Source organism: Tripterygium wilfordii, chromosome 6 (assembly GCF_013401445.1).
Source record: "Tripterygium wilfordii isolate XIE 37 chromosome 6, ASM1340144v1, whole genome shotgun sequence".
Classification (NCBI taxonomy): domain Eukaryota; kingdom Viridiplantae; phylum Streptophyta; class Magnoliopsida; order Celastrales; family Celastraceae; genus Tripterygium; species Tripterygium wilfordii.
In genome coordinates this window covers 12394163-12418481 of record NC_052237.1, presented here as the reverse complement: position 1 = coordinate 12418481, position 24319 = coordinate 12394163, and the positions used below count along the sequence as shown (strand labels likewise).

Here is a 24319-nt window from a genome sequence, read left to right as displayed (position 1 = left end):
TGCTCTCTCATCTACTGAAGCAGAGTATGTATCAGCATGTAGGGCTTCTACTCAAGTCATCTGGATCAGGAAAATTCTAGAGGATATGGGATTTCCTCAAAGTAAGCCCACTGAAGTGTTCTGCGACAATAAGTCAGCAATGGCAATTGCTAAAAACCCAGTTGAACATAAATTGACAAAACACATTGCCATTAAGTATCAATTTGTCAGAGAGGTAGTTGAAGCTGGAACTGTGGACCTGAAGTATTGTAGAACTGATGAACAAGTGGCTGATATCATGACTAAGGCTTTACCTAGAGACAAGTTCAACTATCTAAGGAGCTGCCTTGGGATGGTAGCCAAGATACAATTCAGGGGAAGTGTTGGGTGAATTGCATCTCTTATGTTTTTGTCTATTTTATGTTGTACTGTTATGTCTTTTACTTTAAGGGCATTGTTGTCTTTACCTTAAGTCAGTCTTCTTGTAGTGTGCCCTAGCTTTTGTGAATTGTAACTTGGTTGGCAGACATATACGTCTGAGGAAAATATGTTGAAAGAAAACCTAGCTTCTGCTTGGTAGTGTTGATCATATATGCTGTAGTTTTATTCTGTATTCTGAAACTATCAAGTATTTATACAAGGATGAGAAGAGAGTAACGGCTACTCTTTGACAGAGTAACGGCTACTCTCTGACAACTACTGACAGATCATAAGCCTTTTTACAGAGATCCGTTGAGACACGGAACTCATTTGAAAACATGAAAGTATAAAACTAATTATAGACTTGAATGGGCCTCATACTAATGGACTTGAATTTGATTGAGATTTGGGCTGGGCTTTCTCCTTATTAACTCGCACATGCTGATTTGATCGACCTGGGATACACAGACACATTGTGTCATAAACAGAGATAGAACTTCGATAAGGGCAACCACTTGGGAGTCCATCTAAGCATGGAACTGAAGACTCGGACAGCCTGGTCGGGAAGTGGAAAGAAAGTTTCGAACCCGTCGCTCCGGTGGCGGAGACGCGGCGTAGTTTGATGAGGAGTTCCATGGAGTCATGGACTATGGAGTAACTCTGGAGCAGGAGACAAGGCACAATCATGATCTACAATGGGCTGGGCCTGCGCTGGGACTGCAAAGCTATCCATCAGTTAAAGATTAGAAGACAGGCCTGACCCAAATGGCCCATAAAAACTTCAAGATATCCATCATACACAATTAGAAGCCAGGCCCGAACTAAATGGCACATAATCTTCCAAGATATCCATCAGCTCTAGTTTCATAACGGACATTGCATGGCAGCCCAAGAATCATTGGTAGGCGAGTCGTACTCATCACGTGCACTCACACGTGAAATACCAAGCACAAGAGCTGAGCCACCATATGTGGATTATCAAAATATATCCTTTCAAAGTAATCCGCCACACACTAATCTAACATCTGTTCACGACTTTGTGAACTCCTTCCAAGTAACGTATCCATGAAAAGTGATCAGACATCGAAACGTCGTCGTTATAGTTATTATAATAATATACCTAACAGACGTACCTTACAGTCGCACTTCACAAGGCGGGCCACGTATCCTCATTCAATCCATAGTGGGTCCCTTAACACCGACATTCCGTATTTATCCAGCGCCGGCCGACACTTGCCGGGTCCCAGGCAGGACATCCCTTTACGACGTTCGTCCACGTGCCTCTATTTTACTGGTATCGTAGACAGCGTGTCTCGCTCAGCTTTTCTATTTTCTTCTTTATCTGTTTTTTTTTATTTCCCAAGTATCTTAGGCAAGTTGAGGACTAATCTTCTAAGATACGATGGGGGCGGGATCTCTTCCAGGAAGATTTTGTACATTTACAAGAATTCGAACCAAAATCTTGTTTAAGCGATCAGGTTCGTTACCATTCAGGTCAACCTTTTTGGTTCTTCTTAAACCTTTTGACTGTCAGGTTTCCTGCCAAATTTGCGTGCGTTACACGTATACACTCCAAATAATACGTGGCACAATCTTAACGGAGTACCAGGCGAGTATGTCGGTTTTCATATGCTCAAGAATGTGAGAAGTGGTCCAATGAGCACGTCACTTATAGTGAGTGGTCGATTGGATACCCCATAGGCTTTAATTTTTTCCTTAATCGTGTCGGATCCGTGTCGTGTTTGATGCTATAAAAGCCATGGCTAACCAGTCTCAAAATTACTAAATCAACAAACCCATTTCACTTTTTAGTGTTCACTGCAAAGCATTGCAAATCTTCGAATTATCTGTGTTTAGATTATCAAAATGGCTGAAGAAAACCAGCAGAAGATCGAGACGACCACCACTAACCCCGTTGTTGGTGATGAGGGCGTTGAGGCTAAGGATCGAGGACTTTTTGATTTCCTGGGGAAGAAAGAGGAAGAGAAGCCACAAGAGGAGGTGATCGCTTCTGAGTTTAGTGAGAAGGTCAAAGTTTCTGAATCAGGGGAGAGCAAAGAGGAGGAAGAGAAGGAGGAGAAGCACGGTGGTATCCTTGAGAAGCTACACCGTACTAGCAGTAGCTCTAGCTCTGTAAGTTCTTTATGATTAACGTTGTGAAACTTCATTTTATTGAAACGATTTGTCTTTTTATTATTGCTTACCACCTGTTCGATGTAATGACGCAGTCAAGTGATGAAGAAGGTGAAGGAGAGGAGAAAAAGAAGAAAAAGGAGGAGGAGAAGAAGAAGAAGAAAAAGGAGGAGGAGGAGAAGAAGAAGCATGAAGAAGATGTAACCGTCCCTGTAGAGATAGTGGACGAGTCAGTTCCTGAAGAGAAGAAGGGATTCCTTGAAAAAATCAAAGAGAAGCTACCAGGTCAGAGCAAGAAGACTGAAGAGGTACCACCTCCTTTTCCTTCCCCTACTCCTCCACCAACAGAGTCTGCCGCAGCAGCGACTGAGGCGGCTGCTCATGAAGGAGATGCCAAGGAGAAGAAGGGGTTCCTTGACAAGATCAAGGAGAAGATTCCTGGGTATCATGCCAAGACCGAGGAAGAGAAGGAAAAAGAGAAAGTGGCTCCCATTAAATAATTAATACAACGTCTGTGATCATGATCGTCCTTGTCTGCTTTGTCTGGCTATTTTCGTTCTTCCTTTTTTGGGTATATTGTATTATTTTGAAGTTTTTTTTTCTTTGTTAATTGTCTTGCTTTTTATGCACAAAAATAATAGTGCTTGTATATTGTGGATATCTACATTTAATGCGAGTGATCTACAGTTGTGTGAACTTCCACATTTAATCGATTTTGTTCGTGTCTATTTTTAAAATTTTTTTTGGATAAAGTGGAACTCGCTTGATGTCCATTCGATTTTCGATTCGATTTTTAACCATAGAAATGTTTAAATCGATTCGGTTATAATATTTTAGAATCCATAATCGAATCATATTTGTTAGGATAAATAAATCCAAATAATCATGGATCGAATCGGTTTTTGTTTTTTGAATAAATGAAAAAAGTATAAATAAATCTCAAATAGAGTGAGAAAATAACTCATGATTCACTCAAATTTTATCTAACAAAGTTTAATAAAAATTAATGATAATGATAATAACTATATTATCTCATCACAATTAAAGAAAAAAAAATTTACAAGACCGAGAGAAATAATATGATCAATAAAAAAAGAAAAGAAAACATATATGAAGATGTCTCATCACTTTCGTTTTAGCAATAATCAATCTTAATTTTATATGAATTTTAAAATGATAAAACCACTATTTATTTCAACTAATCAATCTTAATATATATTTGTAATTTGTTATGAAGATATAATTAGAGTTTTACAAATACTATCTCATAGTCTCATATTACAATATGTAACTTATATATATATATATATATAATCTAATATAATATATAATATATATATTCATATAATATATATCATATATATATATATATGAATATCATATATGATATATGATATATATATATAATATATTAATATTATTTGGTTTTTTAGGTTATAACATAACCGTAACCTAAAAAATCATAACCACAAAAATATCCAAAAAATTACTAAAATCATAATCATATTTGAAATCATAATCAAAAAATCATATCCGAAAATCAAATAACCATAATTACGGATCGATTTTCGATTACAGATTGATTGTGAAAACCCCTACGCTTGGTTGCTCAACTAATCGATTATTTATCTATTTAGTTGATAAATCTCAAGTCACATGTAGATTTCATGTTCATGGTGAGTTGAGACCTGACCGAGACTTGATGTGGAAAGATGTCATGATGGTGTCTTAAAAAAGAAAGAATATTGCAAGGTCATGTTTGGCAGGTAATGAATATTAAAGGGTAAAGTGTGGTTTCTGGAGTAGCTTTTACTAATTGATATTGATATATCCACTGAAACGGAGACAGGAAAGAGAGAGAGGGTTTAGGTCAAAGCCACACTCACATCACATCTCATCTTTGCGAAGATATTTGTTTGATAAGAAAGCATTTAGATGCAATTAATTATGCAACTAGAGACTGGGAAATGACGTTATTTTGTACTCTAGTGAGATCTGATTAATTTATAATTATCCCGTCTCTGAACTGAAGTGACGGTCGTTTGTTTATTGAGTTGAAATTTAGATGAGTTGCATCAATCTTAGCCATTGGATCTTAGTTCATGAGTTTTTAATTCTAAAACAAATTACAAAGGCCCAAATTCTGTTAAAACTAATTTGGACGCATATTACGGCCCATCCTTGTTGGGCTTTTTTGGGATTTCATAAAACAAATTACAGAAGGAAAACCAATCAAACTAATTCGGGGCACATTTTACGGCCCAACCGATTTGGGATTTTTAGGGATTAATAAGACTGGGCCTTGTTTGCTCGGAGTTTTGAAAGCTTAGTATCGGGATTAAGAGTGTGTTTGGATTGAGGGATTTAGAGGGGAGAGGAGGGAAGGGAAGGGAAAGAGAGTTTCCTTCCAATTCTCTTATTTGGATAATTTATAAAAAATTGAGGGGAGAGATTTGGGAGGAAGATTTCATTAAATTTTTATGAAAATTCTTTCCTCCCAAAATGGAGTCATTTGGAGGGAAGAGATTATTAATTAAGTTACTCAGAAGTTTAAAACCTATTTTACCCTTGAACATAACACTAGTAAATTAAACTAATTTTCTTTCATTTCATTTTTTTTTATCTATCCAAACATGAGAGAGGTAAATGTATTTTCCCTTCCATTCTCTTCCCTTCCCTTTCCTTCCCCCCAAATCCCTCAATCCAAACACACTCTAAATGAGAACGTCCACGTCAAAATTGGAGATTTTTCTTTTTCAAAATTTATCATCAATCCATTTTATTAATTTTTATTTATATTTTACGTGGGCTTCTCTAGGCCGTTTGGGTAATAGGTGGGCTGAACTGCTCTTTGGTTGGTCTGGAGACTCTGGAATCTGGACTAATATTCGCTGCTTGAATTGATAGGCCGACAATGAACCCTAGCTACATAGCCCAAATCCAGTAAAGCTCTTATCCCTTAGGCCTTAACGTGTTAAAAGCGTTCTCATTTTAACGATACCAGAACTCATTCATCAGTAGGGTCCGGGAACAAGAGATTGGGAATCCTCCGCCTATTCTTCCAGTGAGTTTAACATTCCGACGAATTTTTTTTTTTCTCATATTTGTTGTGTTCTATTTTGTTGATGGTGAATATGGCTGGAGATTGATTCTTCTCATCGTTTCAATTCCAAATTTCTTATTTGAATTTGTTGTATTGATTTGAAATTGGCTCGGATGCAGTTTGTTTTTATGATGATTGGATACATGTTTTTTGATAATCTTTTACTAGTAGTTTTTCCTTCTTTTGTTTCAAATTTTCTCTTTTGTTTCTTGGTGTCATTCAATTTTTTGTTGTTAATCCATTATTGGGTTCGAACACCAAGCAATAGAGAATTTCTGGGGAAGGGGAATCAAACATTGCAACTGGTGCAAATTAAAAATTTACATTTTTATAGTTGATAAAAAGATCCTTATTTTCATTGTATGTAGGAATGGTTGGATCACAGGGGCCTTTGCCCATTAAACGTAGAAGACCAGTTTCTAGTTCTCCAGCTAATGCTTTGACAGAACATGAGCTAATTGTTCTAAAAGTAATTGAAAGCAAAGAAGATATGGGAATCTGGTTAAGAGACTTGAAACGTGAAGCACATATCCCAGACACTGCTGTGACTAAGGCCCTCAAGTCGATTCAGGCAAAGAATTTGATAAAAGAGGTGAAGACTGTCAAAAACAGTGGGCGAAAACATTACATGGCTTCCCAATTCGAACCTTCAAAGGAAATCACTGGAGGGGATTGGTATGCTGGGGGGAGCCTAGATGTAGATTTCATTAAGTGCTTGAAAGAGCTTTGCATAAGTTTCATACGACAGCTGAAGGTGGCCACCATTGAGGGAGTTACTAACAGGCTCAGAGGTTCTGGAGCCCTTGAAGTTGAGTTAACTAGCCAGCAAATTGAAGAGATTTTGAGGGCACTGGTTTTGGACAATGAAATCATGGAAGTAAGGAGTAATGGGTCGGGAGATTGTTCTAGTATTCCAGTTGGCAAAGTTTGTTATAAGCTGACAAGCAAACGACGTGCTGCTGCGGAACCGAAAATCGGGGCTTTTGCTTCCATTCCTTGCGGAGTTTGTACTCAGATAAGTCTTTGTACTCCTGGTGGCGTAATTTCACCAGAAACCTGTGTTTACTACAAAGAATGGTTGGAATTTTAGTTTGATTGTTGCTTCTGAAGTTTTAGATATTGTTTCCCTCCAATGCTAAAACTTTGGTTTATCAACATAGTTTGGATTTGTGATTTTGTTTACAACTTGGCAATGCTTTTTCTTGTTTCATGCCCATGTTTCTAAAAGTTCATCTCTTTGTCTTTATGGTAAAATTCTTTCCAACCCATTGGTGATACTGAGTATTGACATAGGACAAGTTTCCTAGTTTGCTTTTAGCAATTAGGACTTCGGAGAGTTAGTTTAATTAGTTCATTTTCTTATTAGAAGTCTTATAGAATTATTAAGATATCCGTGAACTAACCAATCGATCCTTACTTCCGCACTTCGTGAAGTATCCCACAGTTAAATTTTATTATCATGTTTCTAGTTGATAGCCAGTTGATTGAAAGGTTAGGGTCATAGATGGAGTGAGCTGATAACCTATGAGGGTTGTCAAAATAGTGATTTTCACTGGAATGCTCTGTTATGATTCTTATGAATGTAGTACTTCGGTACAGCTACTGCGGAAATACTATTTTTCTTTACTATTCTGGATGAGCCCAGTGATAGAAACTTCAGCGTTCAGTTCTCTCTCAAAGCAATGAAGAAGTATCATATGTTTAATCTATTTATTGTTGCAATGACAGTATTGGAACACCAAATGAGGTGTGAATTGTAGGAAAAAGATAATGTTGTTTGGTCTTCTTCTTTCAAAATAATGTTCAACATGCTGCTATATAGTACACAGTAGAATTTAGTGGCTGAATCTCATAGAACTTGATAGAAGTAAACCCAACAGAGAACTTTTGTGTTAAAGCTAAGTTGCCTATGATTTGTCTTGTTCCTGGACAGATGCACTGTGGGAGCCAGTCAACAAATTCTCAAACTTACCAAGGGGTGTTAAAGATGGTTGTTGTATTAGATTGAGATCCATGTTTTTTTTATATATTTTTTTATTTTATTGAGCATCATTGATTGACAGGTGAATTCCTTCTTCTATACTCTTTAACCTGGAAAAACACCTTATGATGTAAGGCTTGATTTTTGTGTCTTGGTGCTAACTGAGACAATAGATCATTTTGATGTTTCCCCACCATCATTCCTCTCTCATTGTTGAATGAGAGCTCATAGGTTCCCAAAAACATGGGGAGAACTCTCTATCTCCCATTCCAGGTTTCCTTTGCATCAATTCGTCTGCCTTTTCAGTTTCTAACCCCAAACGACGTCGTTTGGGGTTTTCTTTATTTCCTTCTTTCCTCTTCCTTGGGCCGATAGGGCAACGGCTCATTGGTTGCCAAAACATGGGGAGAACACTCTAGCTCCCATTCCAGTTTTCCTTTGCTTCGATTTGTCTTCCGTTTTATTTTCTTACGCCAAACGAGGTCGTTTGCTATTTTCTTTATTTCCATCTTTCCTCTGTCTTGGGCAGAGAGGGCAACGGGCCAGCAGAGTCCAATAAAGAGTAGACTGGCCCAGATCTGTATGTCCGGTGTGTTTTATGAACTAGAGGCCCATAAATTTAGAACCCACGAAGCCCAGACGCAGATCGTCTACTTTCCGCAGCAACTGAGATGGTTACCAAATCACTGCCGAGTGCGGATATAGTGTTGGAGACTCGCTCTCTTCTCAATTGAAGCACTTAATTGGTCTCTCTCATGGCTTCCTCAGGACCGTCGAGCTCTGCAACAGCCAACCACAACGCTAAAGCTTATGCGGGATTTGTAGCGAACGCAATCAAGTACAAACACAACTTCATTCAGTTCTTCGCAGTGACTGGAATTTTGCTTTTAAGCGTCAGATCGTTGGGTCAAAAGTACCGCATCCATGACCTTGAGGAGGACACCGCAGCTTTGAAGAAAGAACGGGAATCTCTAACCGACCGCATGCGACACATCAAGCAAAGCCTCCTCCACGAGGCCTCCATCGAGCCCACAGGTCTCTTCGCTTCTCGACTCCGACTACTCTTCGGCAAAGATGATTGAAGAGGAATGGATGCATCCCTCGATTTTCACAGTGAGTGAACTCCTCTTTCTGTGTTTTCTCATTTTTGTATTATTTTGAGATGCACAAACTTTAGGGTTAATAAAATGTGTAGAATGTGTGACTACTCTCTGAAATGCTCTATGGATTATTTTTGATTGCGTCTAGTTACAATTATTTAGCGACTATCTTCATCCTTCATCAGTACTTCTGATAATGCATTTATGTCCATGGGATTTTTGTATCTTCAGTCAAGAGCATACTGTGGTGGATGTTGGATATAGATGAATTGAGTTTTGAGCAAGTCTCCTCTGTTCTCTTATTGGTTTGAGATGTTGGACCTAGGGTTTTGTTAAATCTGCTTGTCTTTGCCATAGTGATTGTAGTGAAGTGTATCCATTTGATTATGCTTTGAGATATTCTGTAGTATTGGCTTCAGTTATGTGTATTTTGATATGGATACAAGTTGGATAGCAACTGCTCTGGTAGTGTTAGTGAATTGATGGCATCTATGGTTCCGTGAGAAGTAATCGAAGAACATAATGTTGTCTTTCACCGGAATTTGTTGATGAGAATCGAACTGTTTGGTCAGGCTATTGTTTGATGTGTTGGATGATAATATACAAAATGTCAGTCGCATAATTCTTCTTAAACAAAGTTACTAACATTACTGACACTACTCATTTATGTAGTCGCTTAGATCAAGTTTTTGCCCTTTTAAGCTAACCTTCCATCGGCTTTGAACCTCCAGTCCCCGTTGACCGTGCAAATCCTCTTTAAAGATAGCTTGATTTCCCAGATTGTTAGACTGTGTAATCTTGTGCTCTTTTCACGCCTTAAAATAGGTAAACACTTTAGCATGGCCGCCATTTCTGGTATTGTGCTAATGCGCAGTTAAAACTTAAAAACCCTTGTCACTGGAAGCAGCCTCTTACCCCAAGTATGAAGTATCACTTAAATCTTAGTGTCTTTGCTATGGAGACTGGAACCATGGTTTCTAATCACCAATGAGGAAGATCTCACCCTTTTCCTTGATATATTGCTCCTTGAAAGGTCATTCCATTAAGCAATTCAAAGTCTCTTGTGAGATCGTTAGCCAAGATTATGGGGAGTTACTATTTTCTTTTTCATATTTTCTTCTTCTTTTTGGAATGTTTTTGTTTGAGGGAGGGCGAGTGAGTTGATATCATCATGTCTGCAAAAGACATTTATTAAGTTGGATAGGAGTTTTAAATAGAAGGTTGGATAGGAGTTGTGGATTGAAACTGTGATGGGACTCTGAATTGGTGCTGATTTGATGTAGTAAATATTTCCAGTTGTCAAATGAATCTCGCTGGATCATACTTACACACTTACTCTTCCAAATGCCTGCAGTAGCTTGCCATGCTATGCATGAAGGTTTAAAACACAATAGTCTAGATTTTCCCTCCCTCCATCGCTTGTTGATATTGGTGTTACCAGCCACAACATTGAGTATTTTGTGATTTGGGAATTGTATGAAAGTACAATCCACGACTTGCTATTTCCTTTAACTTCTACAGCAGTCTCTCTTGTGTTGGATCTGAAGGAACTAAACCAAATCAAAAACCGCTATAAAAATAAAAACCAAATCATTAACAAAATTTGAGGATTTGAGGTCAGAAATTTAGTCTTAGTCTAACAATTCATGCCCCCAATCTTCGCATGTATGCTAATACCTTATCTGCTTATCTTATACGCTAAAGCTTTGTGAACATTTGCTTATGTATTGGTTAAGATGATAATGTAGAGATAGCAGTGTGGCGGTGAAGAGAATTGATAGAATTTGTATATTCCATAGAGTAGGAAGCGAATAAGAAGTATTAAAAAGATATGGCTTGAAGTAGTAAGAATGATATATAGATTAAATAGCCGTTGATGAAATTATGATTGATAGGAATGAATTGTGCAAATGAATACACGTATTGGAATTTGGTTGATTTTTTTCCTTCATATACTCAGTATAGCGGACCTTAAAATTTTGAGACAAGGCTTAGCTTGGATGATGATGATTGTTTGAGTGTACTCAAAGATTTTAGATGCCCTCTGATTGCGGTTCATGGTGTCCCCACTAAATTAAAGACATACATACGATGCATCTGTAGATATGTTTGACTTCTTTGGCCCCATTTTTGAAATCCAACTATAAACCCGCGTTTGTGTTTTTTAAATGATTGGAGTGGGTGAGTGCAGGATTCGCCGCGTTATCGGTGTATGGCCTCCAGTATCATGTGATTGTATTCCGTATATTCAAGAAGGAAAATTAATCACACACAAGTGGCCACTGAAACGGCATGTGCCATGCTCTCTGCACCAAGATTTTCTTTCTTTTTCTCATAGCAAGCACTGCTACATCGTTGTCGAATGAAGCTGACTCTTTGCAAGGCTCGAATTGTAGTAAAACTACATTGGAAAGTTATTAGAAAATTATTACACTCCACACATGAGTATATCTTACACGCAAAGCAAAATATTCTGAGGCCCGAAACCTCACTAAATAAGCAAAAAGGTTTGACGCCACAATGCAGCCTTATGGGTTATTATGGTATTGCTTAGGTGGTTCATTCCTAGCTTGCTTAATGCTTTCGTCGATTTTCGCTCATTCCTAAATTAGCGAACGTTAATGGGTATGGAATTTATGGTATAATTCGCCTCAGCGGAATAACCTGATTAGGGTATGGTTAGGTAGTTCATACTCAGTTTACTTAATTGTAGAAACTATAAAGTACTAATTTAAAATCTTCCAAACAAATGAGTTTATTTTCAGAGCAAATTGCGCCGCTTGGGAAGTTCAAAAAACGTTCACACAAAGTTAATGAAATGGGGGAGGCCAAGAAAAAAGTAAACCAAGTACGACTTGCGTGGGTCTCCCATTGTTTTTCAAAAATTCCCCATCACATGCCAGCTGCATTTCACTCTACAAATCAAAATCACAGCCACATATATCACCCATGTGGGAGACAATCAAACATGCATAAACATATAATCATGTACTTAACACTTTTTTTAACGGATCAACGCCACACAAATTTATCATTTGGATATTTAATATGAATCTAAATTCAAATGTTAGACTTGCAAACATAAAAGTTTTCTACTTGATAACATGATAAGTTAAGTCAAAACTTTGCGTGTGACCACAAGCTTATCTCTTAACATTCGATATGATATGAGACTAAATTCAGGTGTCAAGTCTACGCACATTTTAGTTTTTCACATGATGACAGGAGTGAGTTGGGCAAATAGCAGTGCTTCTCAATATACCTTTACACATATACTCTTATATACATACACAAATACATATACAAATACACGGTTCGAACATACACGATGGGGCCCGCCACCGACACTTCACTTTCCATTGTTTTCTCTTTTCCCTCTATTTCTTTACCGCTAATATTCATCATCATCTCTGTACCGCACTTAAATACCGTGACATTCGTCATCATTTTCACTTGCCAGCCGCCTCTCCATCTTCTTTTTCAAGTCTCTCTGGCTACTCACTCCTTCCTCAATTGACCATCAAATCCAAGACTAATTGTCCAAGAGAGGCCTTGGGTCTCTCTCTTTGCTTCTCCTTCAAAAATGCGGCTGAGTTATTGGAGCCTGTTATGTGTAACTGTCTCTGTTTTCGCCATTGCTGGAGCTGAAGATCCGTACAGGTTCTTCAACTGGAATGTCACTTATGGAGACATATGGCCGCTTGGGGTTCGACAGAGGGTATGGTTAATTTTCATAGTCCGAATCTGAGATTTGAGTTTCCTTGCAACTTCATTTATCGATCTGGGTTTGGCTTAATTTGTTCTGTTTTTTCTTTTCTTTTCTTTTCTGATCTGATATGGAGTAATTAACGGTGAATCTGTACAGGGTATACTCATCAATGGACAATTTCCAGGACCCGACATTCATTCTGTGACAAATGACAATCTCATCATCAATGTGTTCAACAGCTTGGACGAGCCTTTCCTGCTTTCCTGGTAAGTTCTCTCGTGAAACAACTTGCCTTTCGGATCTGTCAAGCAACACAGAAAATTGTGTATTGATTTACGCGGCCTGTCCTCATTAGCTGGAAAGACTAATCTACCCTCGTTCATCATCACATTCGTTTCTCTAAAAGGGGACAGTTTCGTAGTTTTCTTTCAAGCTCAGTCACGGGATCTACCCCTTTTTTCTTAATCGATCTTTTACCGGGGCTCGAATTATAAAATGTGAATGTTGATAAGCTGCTTTTTATTTGGTTTTAGTGTTATTCGTAAAGAATTTCACATCGAAAATTGTATTTTTTTCTAAGTAAATAAAAACTAATCAAATTCGATGCACTTCCATACAAATCCACTTTAGACTAAAGGCATGCACAACCTTGTTCTTATTGTTTGTTGTTCAAGTGGTTTGTCGTCGGACTGTCCAATCTACACGTGAAGGTAAATGTTATAATATATATAAAAAATGCATGACAAGTTAGGTACGAAGAATAAATGTGTATGGCAAAAAGTTGTAAGGTATGGTGATGGCTGTAATAGTTTATATAAAAGGAGACCTACTCTCCTAAATATGATCGACGATCAACATCCGGATATTACACCTTTATTGGTCCAAATCTTGTGACTTAACACAGTAAACGACAACATATGATTGCTCGTTCTAGGTTTTCAGACCCAAAAAATACGTTGGTTATATAAGACGAACTAGACATTTGTTTATATGACATTTGATTACGTTACACCAATATGATGTGTATGATGTGTGGGAAATTCTTTGACAATCCAATATTCTAAAATCGGGCTAATTGGTTAAAATTTGAGACATTATAACTATCTCTATATGTTCTTGCATAATTGGCAAGTCTTCCTGAGTCCAACAAGTTCATTTATGGATGACATTAGTTAGATGACTGTCAATATAAGCATTTTTTAGACTTTTTCTGGCTAAATTGAGCAATTAATGGCCTTAATAGGTGCTTCAATTGCCTTTTGACTAAACCTAATGTTGGACAGTTGTTGAACTACTACCCTAATCTGCAATGCATTTCTATTTAAGCTGTTTTCCCTTTCTATTATTTCAATGTTTTTTGGTTAAAAGTGATTAATCTTGAACATATAATGTAGGAATGGGATTCAGCAGAGGAGAAATTCATTTGAGGATGGTGTATATGGAACAACATGTCCAATCCCTCCAGGGAGGAACTTCACTTATATTCTACAAGTGAAGGACCAAATCGGGAGCTTCTACTACTTCCCTTCACTTAAATTCCACAAGGCCGCTGGTGGTTTTGGAGGTATTCGGATCCTCAGCCGCCCTCGGATCCCCGTTCCATTCCCTGACCCTGCCGGCGACTACACTATTCTTATCGGAGATTGGTACAAGTCTAATCACACGGTAACCAATCTATTACTGACCTTCTTCGTACCCTAACAATAAAATCTATTATTTTTTAAATAAATTAAAAAAATGCATCTCGAAATGTCGGTCCAACAATCTAGTGTTTATTGCTGACTCGTTTATTGCTCTTATAGTGTCGGTGATTTACAGTGTAAAGCTCACTTCTTCTGTGTGGGACTGGGGCCTCTTGCCTCTTCTTTTTTAGCTTTTTTTTGGTCTTTTTTTGACTTTTTGGGAAGTTCTAGGTCGCTCTAAAGAATTTTAAATAATAAACGCAATTCCATTTTTAATTAAAAGCGATTTAGTTTTCTTCATGAATAAGTTAATTGAGTTCACATGGAAGTATTGTGTTGTTCTATTATCAACATGAGTTGTATAAAACCACTTGAATGATAACTTAATTGGCGAATCTGTTTAGGATCAAATTGTATAGATTTGTGGGACCCTGTGTCTGATTCTCATTGGGAAAAGTTATATTTGTGGCCATGCGTTGAGTTTTGCATCAATTTACTTTGTCGTTAGATGGAAAATTTTTTTTTTTGTAAATTATACGGCTCGAATTTAGGTTTATATGAGATGTTTGAAGTACAAATTTGTATGATTTTATTCTTGATAATGGTGTATGGCTTCTCCAATCCCAAGTCAGTATGAGCATGGCCCATCATTTGTTAGTAAACGTAGAAGGCAAACGATGAACGCGTGATTATGATAAACAAGTTGACATTTTTGACTTTGTTGATTGTGTAGGAATTGAGGGCTCGTTTGGATGGTGGACATAAGCTACCTCCACCTGATGGACTCCTCATCAACGGTCGTGGCCGTGGCTATGCTCTTACCGTTGAACAAGGGAAGACATACAGGCTTAGAATATCGAACGTTGGATTGCAAAACTCTCTCAACTTCAGAATCCAAGGGCACAAGATGAAGTTGGTCGAAGTGGAGGGGACCCACACCCTGCAGACCACCTACTCCTCACTTGATGTTCATGTGGGCCAGTCTTATTCTGTTCTGATCACTGCTGATCAGCCCGGACAGGATTACTACATTGTGGTTTCAACAAGGTTCACCAATCCAGTTAACACTACTACTGGTATTCTTCACTATAGCAACTCTGCTGGCCCAGTCTCTGGCCCAATCCCAGGTGGACCCACCATCCAAATTGACTGGTCTCTCAATCAAGCCCGCTCCATCAGGTATGGTCCCATTTAGGCCCCACAACAACCTTGCACAAGGTCCAACATAAAGCCCACCAGGCTTGTTATATGTAATCATAGAGATGTCAACAATTGATATCCTAGTAATGTCAGTGGCTGATTTGTATGCACAAGACTTCATATGAAACCTATGAATTCCCTTAAATTATGTGTGTCAAACTCAACAGCGGGGAAAAATTACGATACTAACTGCTAGGATCTCATTTTCGTATGTAACCTTACCTTGTTTTGCATCCGTTTTCAGGACTAATCTGACGGCAAGTGGACCAAGGCCAAATCCACAGGGCTCATATCACTACGGTATGATCAACACAACCAGAACCATCAGGCTTGCAAATTCAGCTGGTCAAGTGAATGGCAAGCAGAGATATGCAGTGAACAGTGTGTCTTTTGTCCCAGCCGACACTCCCCTTAAGCTTGCTGACTACTTCAAGATTGATGGAGTTTTTCGCGTTGGAAGTATTTCCTATGCCCCTACTGGAGGTGGTATATACCTTGACACCTCAGTCATGGGTGCTGATTATCGAACTTTCGTAGAAATTGTGTTTGAAAATGAAGAGGATATCGTCCAGTCTTGGCACGTATCAGGCTACTATTTCTGGGTTGTTGGGTAAGTCAGCATATGCTCAAATGTTTATATTGCTTGAGATTATATTAGTTAGTAATTAACATCTAATGATTTTCTGATGCAGTATGGATGGAGGACAGTGGACAAAAGCAAGTAGGGGTCAGTATAATCTACGCGATGCAATCTCACGATGCACTGTTCAGGTAAAACCTCGTTATATAATTCATGTTTTAGGTCACAGGCCCATACGAATTTGTTCTTCATGGGCCATCATCATTGGTACTTAGACCCATGAAAACACATGTATATAATGTGAGAGGAGTTGAACTTTGCTTATAAATCACTCGGTTGAGTTATGCCAGACCGATATGGGATTTTAGTATTGATATATGTTACTAATTATTGTGATGTTCGATTAAAAGAAAGTAAAAGAGGGAATATGATGCTGATCAAAATGTATGTGATGATTAATGAGTGCAGGTATATCCCAAGTCATGGACAGCTATATATATTGCACTTGACAATGTAGGGATGTGGAACATAAGGTCTGAGTTCTGGGCAAGACAGTACCTTGGACAGCAATTTTACTTAAGGGTTTATACATCTTCAACTTCTCTTAGGGATGAGTTCCCTATTCCAAAGAATGCACTCACCTGTGGTAGGGCTAGCGGCCGGCGAACCCGTCCTCTGTAAGCTGATGAAAAGCTTGGTGGATGAAGAGCAAAAATGGTTTTTGGTTGTGGTATTGTTTCTTCCTTCTTGGGTTCTCGGTCAGGGTAATATGGTATGAGATGAGGAGCAATGTACTATTAGGAGCGTCATGATCTCAGCTCGAGGTCACATTCTTTTTCTACTGAAGATTGTATTGTATTCTCTGTGCTTTTATTAGTTAATGATAATTTATATATGTTTGAGTTCTATGCAATCAAATGTTTGTATTGCAATGCATTAATTCTTAAGCATTTGCTGATTCTATGCTATGAGATTTAGATTATTCTTTCAATAATCTATTAAGCACGATTAAGTTTTAATTTTTCCTCCTTGTATCGATATATAAAATGATAAGAAATTTGAGAATTCTACAATTATTCGGAGTTTAAAATTAGTATCTAATGATGTGAAATAGTGTTGCACATTTTAAAAAGGAAAAAATTGTAAAAGATTGAATGATGCCATCGTGTTTCTAAATATTAGATTATAACTATAAAATCTAAAGAATTGTAGAGTCTCTAAGTTTGTATTTGACAACATAAGCAAAGAAACATTTGAAATATATCGGATTCTTCAAATTATTGAACCTTTTGGGATAAATCCTATTCATTGGGAGCTGAAATTCAATTTGCGATATTTACATATTCGTGACTTGCTAAAATCAACATTTTTCACAAATTTTATGAACAGAGGCTCTTAATGTCATCATTGTCATCTCTAAACTTAATTCCAAATATACTTATTGGAATTTTCTTTCAATTTGAACCCTAGTGATCTCTACAAAATGAATGTTGAAGTCATAAAAACTGCCTAATAATTCTAATATTGTTTTGGAGTCTATAAATTATATGTCTTCTAGTGGAATCATAACGACTCACTTCAATTTTGACTTTATGTCAATATAAATTGCTCGAATCTTTCCGAAAATTTAACCTAAGATAAATTTTTCATTATCTAAACAAACCAGAAACATACCATTTGGAAATGAGTCAATAAACTTGCTTTGATTTCATCTGAGTTATTTAGCTAATTAATATGTTCTTAAATAAACGGAGAAAGAAAATACAATAACAAGTAGGCCCACTCGACTCCTATAATCCACCTGGCCCGCCTGTAGATCCTAATCTAACGGTTCTTAGTTGCCTCGCTTCAAATAACAGTAGACACGACGTCGGTTTAGTGCTTGTAGTGGTACTATACTGCTATAATAAGAGCAAAACCTAAGCGACACAGTAAGCAGCTTTCGGTGGGATCCAAGTCTCGAATCTCTCCGTTGATCATCAGTCTCTGAATCAGGTAAACAGCTTCTCGCTTCGGCTCTTGGTTGACGAAGTCAGATTTCTTTGCATTGCATTTCAAGTCTGATCAGTCGTTTTTAAAGTTATTTCGCGTCTTCTAGGGTTTTAGCGGGGCATCGGAGGTTCTGCTTCTTCGTAGCCATGGCGGTAAGTTAGTTTCGGAATAGTTTTCTTTTTCTTTTTAATTTCTGCTGGAGGTGATACACTGACTTTCTCGATGTTGCAGGTCGAGAGGATTTTCAAAGAGGAAGCTAGCGAAGAGAAGGGAGAGCGCGCGAGAATGGTAAGTCTATTTTTGCACATGAATATAACGTCTGTAGATAATTCTTTCTTCAAGTTGAACGGAACTTGATGATCTTGCTTGTGATGTACTTGTTGTTACTGCTAGCGTGATTGATGATCCACATGTTACACTTCGTTCTTGGATTTGAAATATTAGTGAAGAGAACTTCTAACTTTCTTATTAACTGAATGCGGCTTTTCTTAGGCATCATTTGTGGGTGCAATGGCCATCGCTGACTTGGTTAAGTCGACTCTAGGGCCGAAGGGAATGGTACAGTTTCTTCTTATCTCAATATATGCTAAATTAGGGGGCAGTTAGTAGTCTTTTGTATGAAATACTATGTCTACAAATATTCTTTTGCATCATCTGTACAGGATAAAATTTTACAATCAACTGGCAGAGGACGTGAAGTAACAGTTACTAATGATGGGGCCACAATTTTAAAGTCTCTTCACATCGACAATCCTGCTGCCAAAGTCCTTATTGGTATCTCTCTCTCTTTTTTTTGGGTTTTGTTTTGCTTTGCAACTACTGGTTTGTCTAATGAGTGTTAAATCAATAAGTTTGGTTGTGGTTACTGGTGAAGCCCTGATTATACAAATGTGTTATTTTTCTGACAAAACGCGATACAATCTGGAAATATGGCTGTTAAGATTAAGGAAATCTTTAAAAATGTCTAGTTTTTGATAAATAAAGGACATTCTTTTCTTATAATGGTTTTTTCAGTGAGTAAACTCAACAAGTCATGCAATTTCATTTCTCTAAAATGTTGAAATTTGGTGGAAAGAGCTATGGTGCATCACTTAATGGTAATTTTTACTTCAAAAATCAGATATTTCGAAAGTTCAAGATGATGAAGTTGGTGACGGGACAACTTCTGTTGTTGTCTTGGCCGGGGAGCTTTTAAGGGAGGCAGAAAAGCTGGTAGCTGCTAAGATTCACCCAATGACAATAATATCAGGTTTTTGCTGTTATATGCTTGAGAATTCCTAGAGATTACAACATCTTATTTTTCTTTTGGCTCTTGTCAAATATTTATCAGAATTCGTGATCATACATGTCTGGTTGTGCAGGTTACCGAATGGCAGCTGAATGTGCTCGCAATGCCTTGTTACAACGAGTAGTAGATAATAAGGAGGATGCAGGTCTCCTTTGTTTCTTTAATTATCGTTCTTGACTTTCAATAGCATGTATTTAGCAACGTTTCTTCACAAAAGTTTTTGCATCGTTTGCCCATCATTATCCAGTTTAAGTTACTCCTTAATTCCTTATTTCTTTACTGGGTTGGTCCAATGTTTGAGATTAATTTTTTATTTCCTGGAGAAGTTTTGATAAAAGAGCATGGAGGATTATTGATGTACTATGTACATTTTGTTACTTTGCAGTAAAAAATGTCAATTTGGTTTGTTATACTCCCAACTGGATGGAGTTTCAGTTTCTAGTCACTTTGGTCGGTCCCTCTGTCTAGATGGAAGTTTCTAGTGTACTAGGTTATTTTTTGGGGTCTTTACTTTTCCTCTTCCAATACCCATCTAACTCAGTTAATTACCGGATAATGCAGAGAAATTCAAGTCTGACTTGATGAAGATTGCGATGACTACTCTGAGTTCTAAAATTTTATCTCAAGACAAGGAACATTTTGCAAAACTGGCTGTGGATGCTGTCATGAGGTTAAAGGTATTGATACTATCTTGTTCTAATATTAAGGTAATGTATTTTAGAATTGTATGAAAACAAACTGAAGATTGCTTAGATAGCGCTATCCGTGTTTGGAAGTACTACAGCTTCAATATGTAATTTATACAGCCTTGGCTGGCTGAAAGAATTTCATTTGTTAGTCTGCTGGAGGCAGGAAAAAGATCCTCACTCCTTTGGAACTTATTTGGGATGTTCCACACTTCCTCCCATTGGTCTTTGAGGACTTTGATTGTAGAAAATGAAAGTGTCAGAATATTGGATTAATTCAGCCTAAAAGCTCCTTTGTTTACTGCACGTTCTTGCTTTCTACATTCGCTATGAACTATGTTATTTAAACTTTTGAAATGGAGAATTGTTACAAGGAATGTATTGGGTTTTGTCTCTTCATTCATAACCTGCTTGCTATTGTAATCACCTATGTAGCACGGATACTGACACGGGACACGGATACGACACGACACGGATACGCGGATACGTGATTTTTCAAAAAAGTAGGATACGGATACGTTAGGGACACGTTGAATAAATAAATATATATATATATAATGAAATATATATATATATATATAACAATACTGTTAAAATAATTAGGTTCAGCCCAAGTCAGACTTGTTCAACCCATTCCAAGAAAAGCCCAGCCCCACACTGTAGAAGAGGAGTCCTATGTGGGGAAAAAAATCAAAAACAATGAGTGAAAAGAGAGAAGGCGCTAGAGCGTAGATCTCCAGAGTGAAGAGACTTCATTCTCCTCTTTCTATCAAAACGGTATGTTCTGATCAAGTAAATAGAATCAAAGCTTTCTCCCTTCACTTGTTGTTCTTCCTCCAGCTTCTTCTTTTCTCACTCTATTTCTGATCTCTGCTTAAAGTTCTTCCCTTTTTTTCGAAAATAGGCAAAACCTTACCTTTAATGGGTTGATCAATCTTTGTATATCAAATCATCCTTGTTCTGTGGTCGTCAATCTCTGTAGAACAACAATCCTTGGTCGTCTTTGTGGTTGTCATCTCTGTGGTTGTTGATCTCTGTGGTTGTTGATCTCTATGGTCGAAGTCGAACAAAGCAAGAGACTCAAATCGAGGCCTTACCAGAGGAAGCCGATGTCGAAGTCTCAGCAAGAAGTCGATGTCACAATTTATAAAAAAAAAAAAAAAAAATTGTGAATAAAAAAATACGTCTTGTAGATGTATGTTAAACGTATTTTGACGTATCCGTATCCAATAAGTATCGGATACATATACTGCAACCTCACAGCCGTATCCATGCTTTCTAGGTAATCACGCACTGGAGCCATCATTAGATTCATCTACTTTGGAAGTTAAGCAGTGTGGAAGTTATCTATACGATTTATATTTAGGGGTTTTTATGGTAAGTGCATGAGGTGCTGATTGGAATGTGATGGGTGAATGCATGATGTCATAATACTGTGTCTTTCCTGCAAGCATTGATGCAAAGTCTACGCTTCATATCAAAGCTTCTGATAAAATTTCTCGGTCACATTAAAGGTTTTAGATCCTGTGAAGTTTTAAGTAATAAATCTGTTAGAATTTACTTGCGTTGTCATGTAATGACCTTTAATGTCATCCTTAATTAATTATTGTCCTTCACACTGTGCACATGGTTTATTAATAGCTCATGTGTATCACCGCTTTCTCCACTTCTTGACTGATTTGGCCTCAAATTGCTATTGCAACTCCCAGGGCAGCACTAACTTGGAAGCTATTCAAATTATCAAGAAGCCTGGAGGATCATTAAGAGATTCCTTTCTAGATGAGGGGTAGGTTATATTATCTTATTGGCATATTGAAGAATGGCTTAATTTTGTACTGCATTGTGTATGTATTCCACATGCTGCTTTTGTGAACAGTTGTTGAAATAGGCTTCCTTGCATTATTATTGTTAACCATTGTAAGTTCTACTGAATTTTTGGTTGATTGTCATACTCCTTGGTATAATTGTCTGGTATTTGTTTACAAAGCAGTTGGTTTGTTCTTCCGTGATTGACGTAAGCCTATTCAAACCTCTGTATTGAAAAGACCTCTTGTGCATCTCTTCATTGTATATGATCTCCTTCGAGATGTTGTATTGATATTTAAATAAGACTTTATCCTTGTTTTCTGCATGTTCAGATTTATTCTTGACAAGAAAATTGGTATTGGACAACCCAAGCGCATAGAAAATGCAAAGATTTTGGTGGCAAATACAGCAATGGACACTGACAAAGTGAAGATTTATGGGGCTCGTGTTCGTGTTGATTCGATGTCTATGGTAGCTGAAATCGAAGGTGCTGAGAAGGAAAAAATGAGAGAAAAGGTGCAGAAAATAATAAATCATGGGATCAACTGCTTTGTTAATAGGCAGTTGATTTACAATTTCCCGGAAGAACTCTTTGCAGATGCTGGAATACTCGCAATTGAGCATGCTGATTTTGATGGTATTGAGCGCCTCGCTTTAGTGACTGGCGGTGAAATCGTATCCACTTTTGACAATCCAGAGTCAGTTAAGCTTGGACACTGCAAGCTTATTGAGGAAATTATGATTGGTGAGGACAAGTTGATCCACTTTTCTGGAGTTGCAATGGGTCAGGCATGTACAATAGTACTGAGAGGTGCTAGGTATGTTATGTAACCAATTGTCTCTATTTTGAGTTCTCATCCATTGCCATATTACTATATTAGTATGCAGCTATGATAAGATTGCCAGTTATGGCAGACAAGAAAGTGGATGCTTTTGAAGTGTCTTCTCCATTTAGTAATTATTACCTAAGGAATATATAAAATGCATGGTTCTTGTTTCTCGTGCGCTTCCATACTGGTAGCTAATGTTATGGAAATCAATGAGTTTCTGATGATGATTTCTAATCATGGCTGCTAAAGTTGTGCTAAGTGAAGGCAGAAATTTTCGATATCAACTCTTCTCTTGACTAATGTATACCCTTTACATGTGAAAGCTAGCTTATTGCATGTGTTTTTAGAGGAAAATTCGAGTCCCCTACCCTCTGGGGCCATTGCTTAATTCATGTGCACTACATAGTAATGCAATCATGTTCATGTTTGCAACATGAATTTTAGTTGGGAATTAAGAGCTAGAGTCGATTTTTTTCCTTACCTTTTCTTAAATTCACTCATTTCTGTGCTCAATCTTTTTGCAGCCATCACGTGCTTGATGAAGCTGAAAGGTCTTTGCATGATGCCTTATGTGTGCTGTCTCAGACGGTCAATGATAGCCGAGTTTTGTTTGGAGGTGGATGGCCTGAGATGGTGATGGCAAAAGAAGTGGATGAATTGGCACGGAGGACTCCCGGAAAGAAGTCTCATGCCATTGATGCTTTTTCTCGGGCACTTGTTGCTATTCCTACAACCATTGCTGATAACGCTGGTTTAGATAGTGCTGAATTGATAGCTCATCTCCGTGCTGAGCACCAGAATGAGGGATGCACTGCCGGGATTGATGTCATCACTGGATCTGTAAGTGCTGAAATTGAAGAATTTTGAAATAAATTTGATTTTCCTTTTCATAATTTTATAATGAATTTAAAGAGTTTTTAGCTGTTGGCTCCTCTTCATGCCACCTGCGAATCCTGCCATCTTAGTAAACTTTACCAAAAGGTTCCCCCCCTCCCCAAAGCATATTCATTAATTTATCTTCTCATCACTTGTATTGCTGCTCACTTCATACATCCTAGACTAGACCTTAGTTACTTTGTATCCGTCCTTGACACAAGTTGTTTGTTTTCAATGTGAAAGCTTCTCTAAATCTATCCAGCGGTTTTTCTTCCTTGCTAGCTTATACAGTTCTTCCCTTGACTATGATATCTTGATATCATATGTAGGTGGGGGATATGGCTCAGCTGGGCATCTCCGAGGCATTCAAAGTTAAGCAGGCCGTATTGCTCTCAGCAACTGAGGCTGCTGAGATGATTCTTAGAGTTGACGAGATTATCACTTGTGCCCCACGTAGAAGAGAAGATAGGATGTGAAAAACTATTTACGACAATTTGGTCCGGACAAAATAGTATCGTAACAAACCCAATTTCCAGACTTTTAGCGTTGAATATGATTTGTTGAACTGAAGAAGTTATGTTTGTTTATTTGTTTTGGCTTTGGTTGGAGAAGAAAAATGTAATTTATGGCGTTTTGCAGACTGCATTTTTTAGTGTAATGGCCATTACTGTAAAATTTTGGATTTAGTACTTCAGTCATCGATCAGCAATTAGAATCATGGTTCAATGACAGGACAAGGAACAGGGGCATGGAGTACTGGGTTCCTTTCATTTCTGCAAGACACTAAAACGAGATTCGTTTTGGAATGATGAATTTTTATGGTATTTTTCTTTGCCTTTCATCAATTCAACAAATAATGTTAAAGGAAAAACGAGAATTTGTCAAAGGGACTCTGTGCGAGTGCTCTCACAAATCAACGTGGACTCTTTCTTAAATTCGATAAATAAACTGGAC

General features: G+C 37.6%; 5 protein-coding genes and 1 long non-coding RNA gene across 7 annotated transcripts; all 6 read left to right on the top strand.

Annotated features, from left to right (window-relative positions):
- Positions 1 to 2164: 2164 nt before the first annotated feature.
- LOC120000788 (phosphoprotein ECPP44-like) lies at positions 2165 to 3247 on the top strand. Its single transcript, XM_038848919.1, has 2 exons — positions 2165 to 2532; positions 2628 to 3247. Exons 1-2 carry the CDS (start codon positions 2266 to 2268, stop codon positions 3030 to 3032), a joined length of 672 nt encoding a protein of 223 aa, XP_038704847.1. The 5' UTR covers positions 2165 to 2265; the 3' UTR covers positions 3033 to 3247.
- A 2197-nt stretch (positions 3248 to 5444) lies between these two features.
- Positions 5445 to 6825, top strand: LOC119999284 (DNA-directed RNA polymerase III subunit RPC6-like). The gene is made up of 2 exons (XM_038846769.1): positions 5445 to 5596; positions 6004 to 6825. Exon 2 carries the CDS (start codon positions 6006 to 6008, stop codon positions 6723 to 6725), a length of 720 nt encoding a protein of 239 aa, XP_038702697.1. The 5' UTR covers positions 5445 to 5596; positions 6004 to 6005; the 3' UTR covers positions 6726 to 6825.
- A 1460-nt stretch (positions 6826 to 8285) lies between these two features.
- Positions 8286 to 8819, top strand: LOC119999285. Its single transcript, XM_038846770.1, has one exon. The coding sequence runs from the start codon at positions 8372 to 8374 to the stop codon at positions 8696 to 8698; it is 327 nt and encodes a 108-aa protein (XP_038702698.1). The 5' UTR covers positions 8286 to 8371; the 3' UTR covers positions 8699 to 8819.
- Positions 8820 to 12156: 3337 nt separating this feature from the next.
- Positions 12157 to 16878, top strand: LOC120000331 (L-ascorbate oxidase homolog). Its single transcript, XM_038848363.1, has 7 exons — positions 12157 to 12434; positions 12582 to 12691; positions 13820 to 14090; positions 14841 to 15286; positions 15552 to 15917; positions 16000 to 16078; positions 16356 to 16878. The coding sequence occupies exons 1-7, from the start codon at positions 12300 to 12302 to the stop codon at positions 16566 to 16568; spliced, it is 1620 nt and encodes a 539-aa protein (XP_038704291.1). The 5' UTR covers positions 12157 to 12299; the 3' UTR covers positions 16569 to 16878.
- An 899-nt stretch (positions 16879 to 17777) lies between these two features.
- On the top strand, positions 17778 to 24096 carry LOC119999980 (T-complex protein 1 subunit beta-like). Of its 2 annotated transcripts, none has more exons than XM_038847833.1 (12): positions 17778 to 17882; positions 17986 to 18031; positions 18111 to 18167; positions 18372 to 18437; positions 18542 to 18653; positions 19000 to 19128; positions 19241 to 19312; positions 19729 to 19844; positions 21563 to 21639; positions 21992 to 22477; positions 23014 to 23329; positions 23695 to 24096. In XM_038847833.1, the coding sequence occupies exons 2-12, from the start codon at positions 18026 to 18028 to the stop codon at positions 23839 to 23841; spliced, it is 1584 nt and encodes a 527-aa protein (XP_038703761.1). In that variant the 5' UTR covers positions 17778 to 17882; positions 17986 to 18025; the 3' UTR covers positions 23842 to 24096. The 2 variants fall into 2 exon arrangements, with proteins under 2 accessions (XP_038703761.1, XP_038703762.1); XM_038847834.1 differs by having other exon boundaries at positions 17796 to 17882; positions 17968 to 18031.
- Positions 20292 to 20535, top strand: LOC119999982. Its single transcript, XR_005468537.1, has 2 exons — positions 20292 to 20356; positions 20457 to 20535. It is a non-coding gene; the product is annotated as an uncharacterized LOC119999982 (long non-coding RNA).
- Positions 24097 to 24319: the final 223 nt, after the last annotated feature.

What these genes read in the sequence shown, in the direction of transcription:
- LOC119999980 (XM_038847833.1), top strand. An exon ending in AGGGAGAGCGCGCGAGAATG is followed by an intron (nt 18,168 to 18,371) that starts GTAAGTCTATTT and finishes GGCTTTTCTTAG; the next exon opens with GCATCATTTGTGGGTGCAAT. An exon ending in ATAGTACTGAGAGGTGCTAG is followed by an intron (nt 22,478 to 23,013) that starts GTATGTTATGTA and finishes ATCTTTTTGCAG; the next exon opens with CCATCACGTGCTTGATGAAG.
- LOC119999284 (XM_038846769.1), top strand. Translation starts at nt 6,006, where the DNA reads ATGGTTGGATCACAGGGGCCTTTGCCCATTAAACGTAGAAGACCAGTT.
- LOC120000331 (XM_038848363.1), top strand. Translation starts at nt 12,300, where the DNA reads ATGCGGCTGAGTTATTGGAGCCTGTTATGTGTAACTGTCTCTGTTTTC. An exon ending in CGCTTGGGGTTCGACAGAGG is followed by an intron (nt 12,435 to 12,581) that starts GTATGGTTAATT and finishes GAATCTGTACAG; the next exon opens with GGTATACTCATCAATGGACA. An exon ending in GAGCCTTTCCTGCTTTCCTG is followed by an intron (nt 12,692 to 13,819) that starts GTAAGTTCTCTC and finishes CATATAATGTAG; the next exon opens with GAATGGGATTCAGCAGAGGA.
- LOC119999285 (XM_038846770.1), top strand. Translation starts at nt 8,372, where the DNA reads ATGGCTTCCTCAGGACCGTCGAGCTCTGCAACAGCCAACCACAACGCT.
- LOC120000788 (XM_038848919.1), top strand. Translation starts at nt 2,266, where the DNA reads ATGGCTGAAGAAAACCAGCAGAAGATCGAGACGACCACCACTAACCCC. An exon ending in CTAGCAGTAGCTCTAGCTCT is followed by an intron (nt 2,533 to 2,627) that starts GTAAGTTCTTTA and finishes GTAATGACGCAG; the next exon opens with TCAAGTGATGAAGAAGGTGA.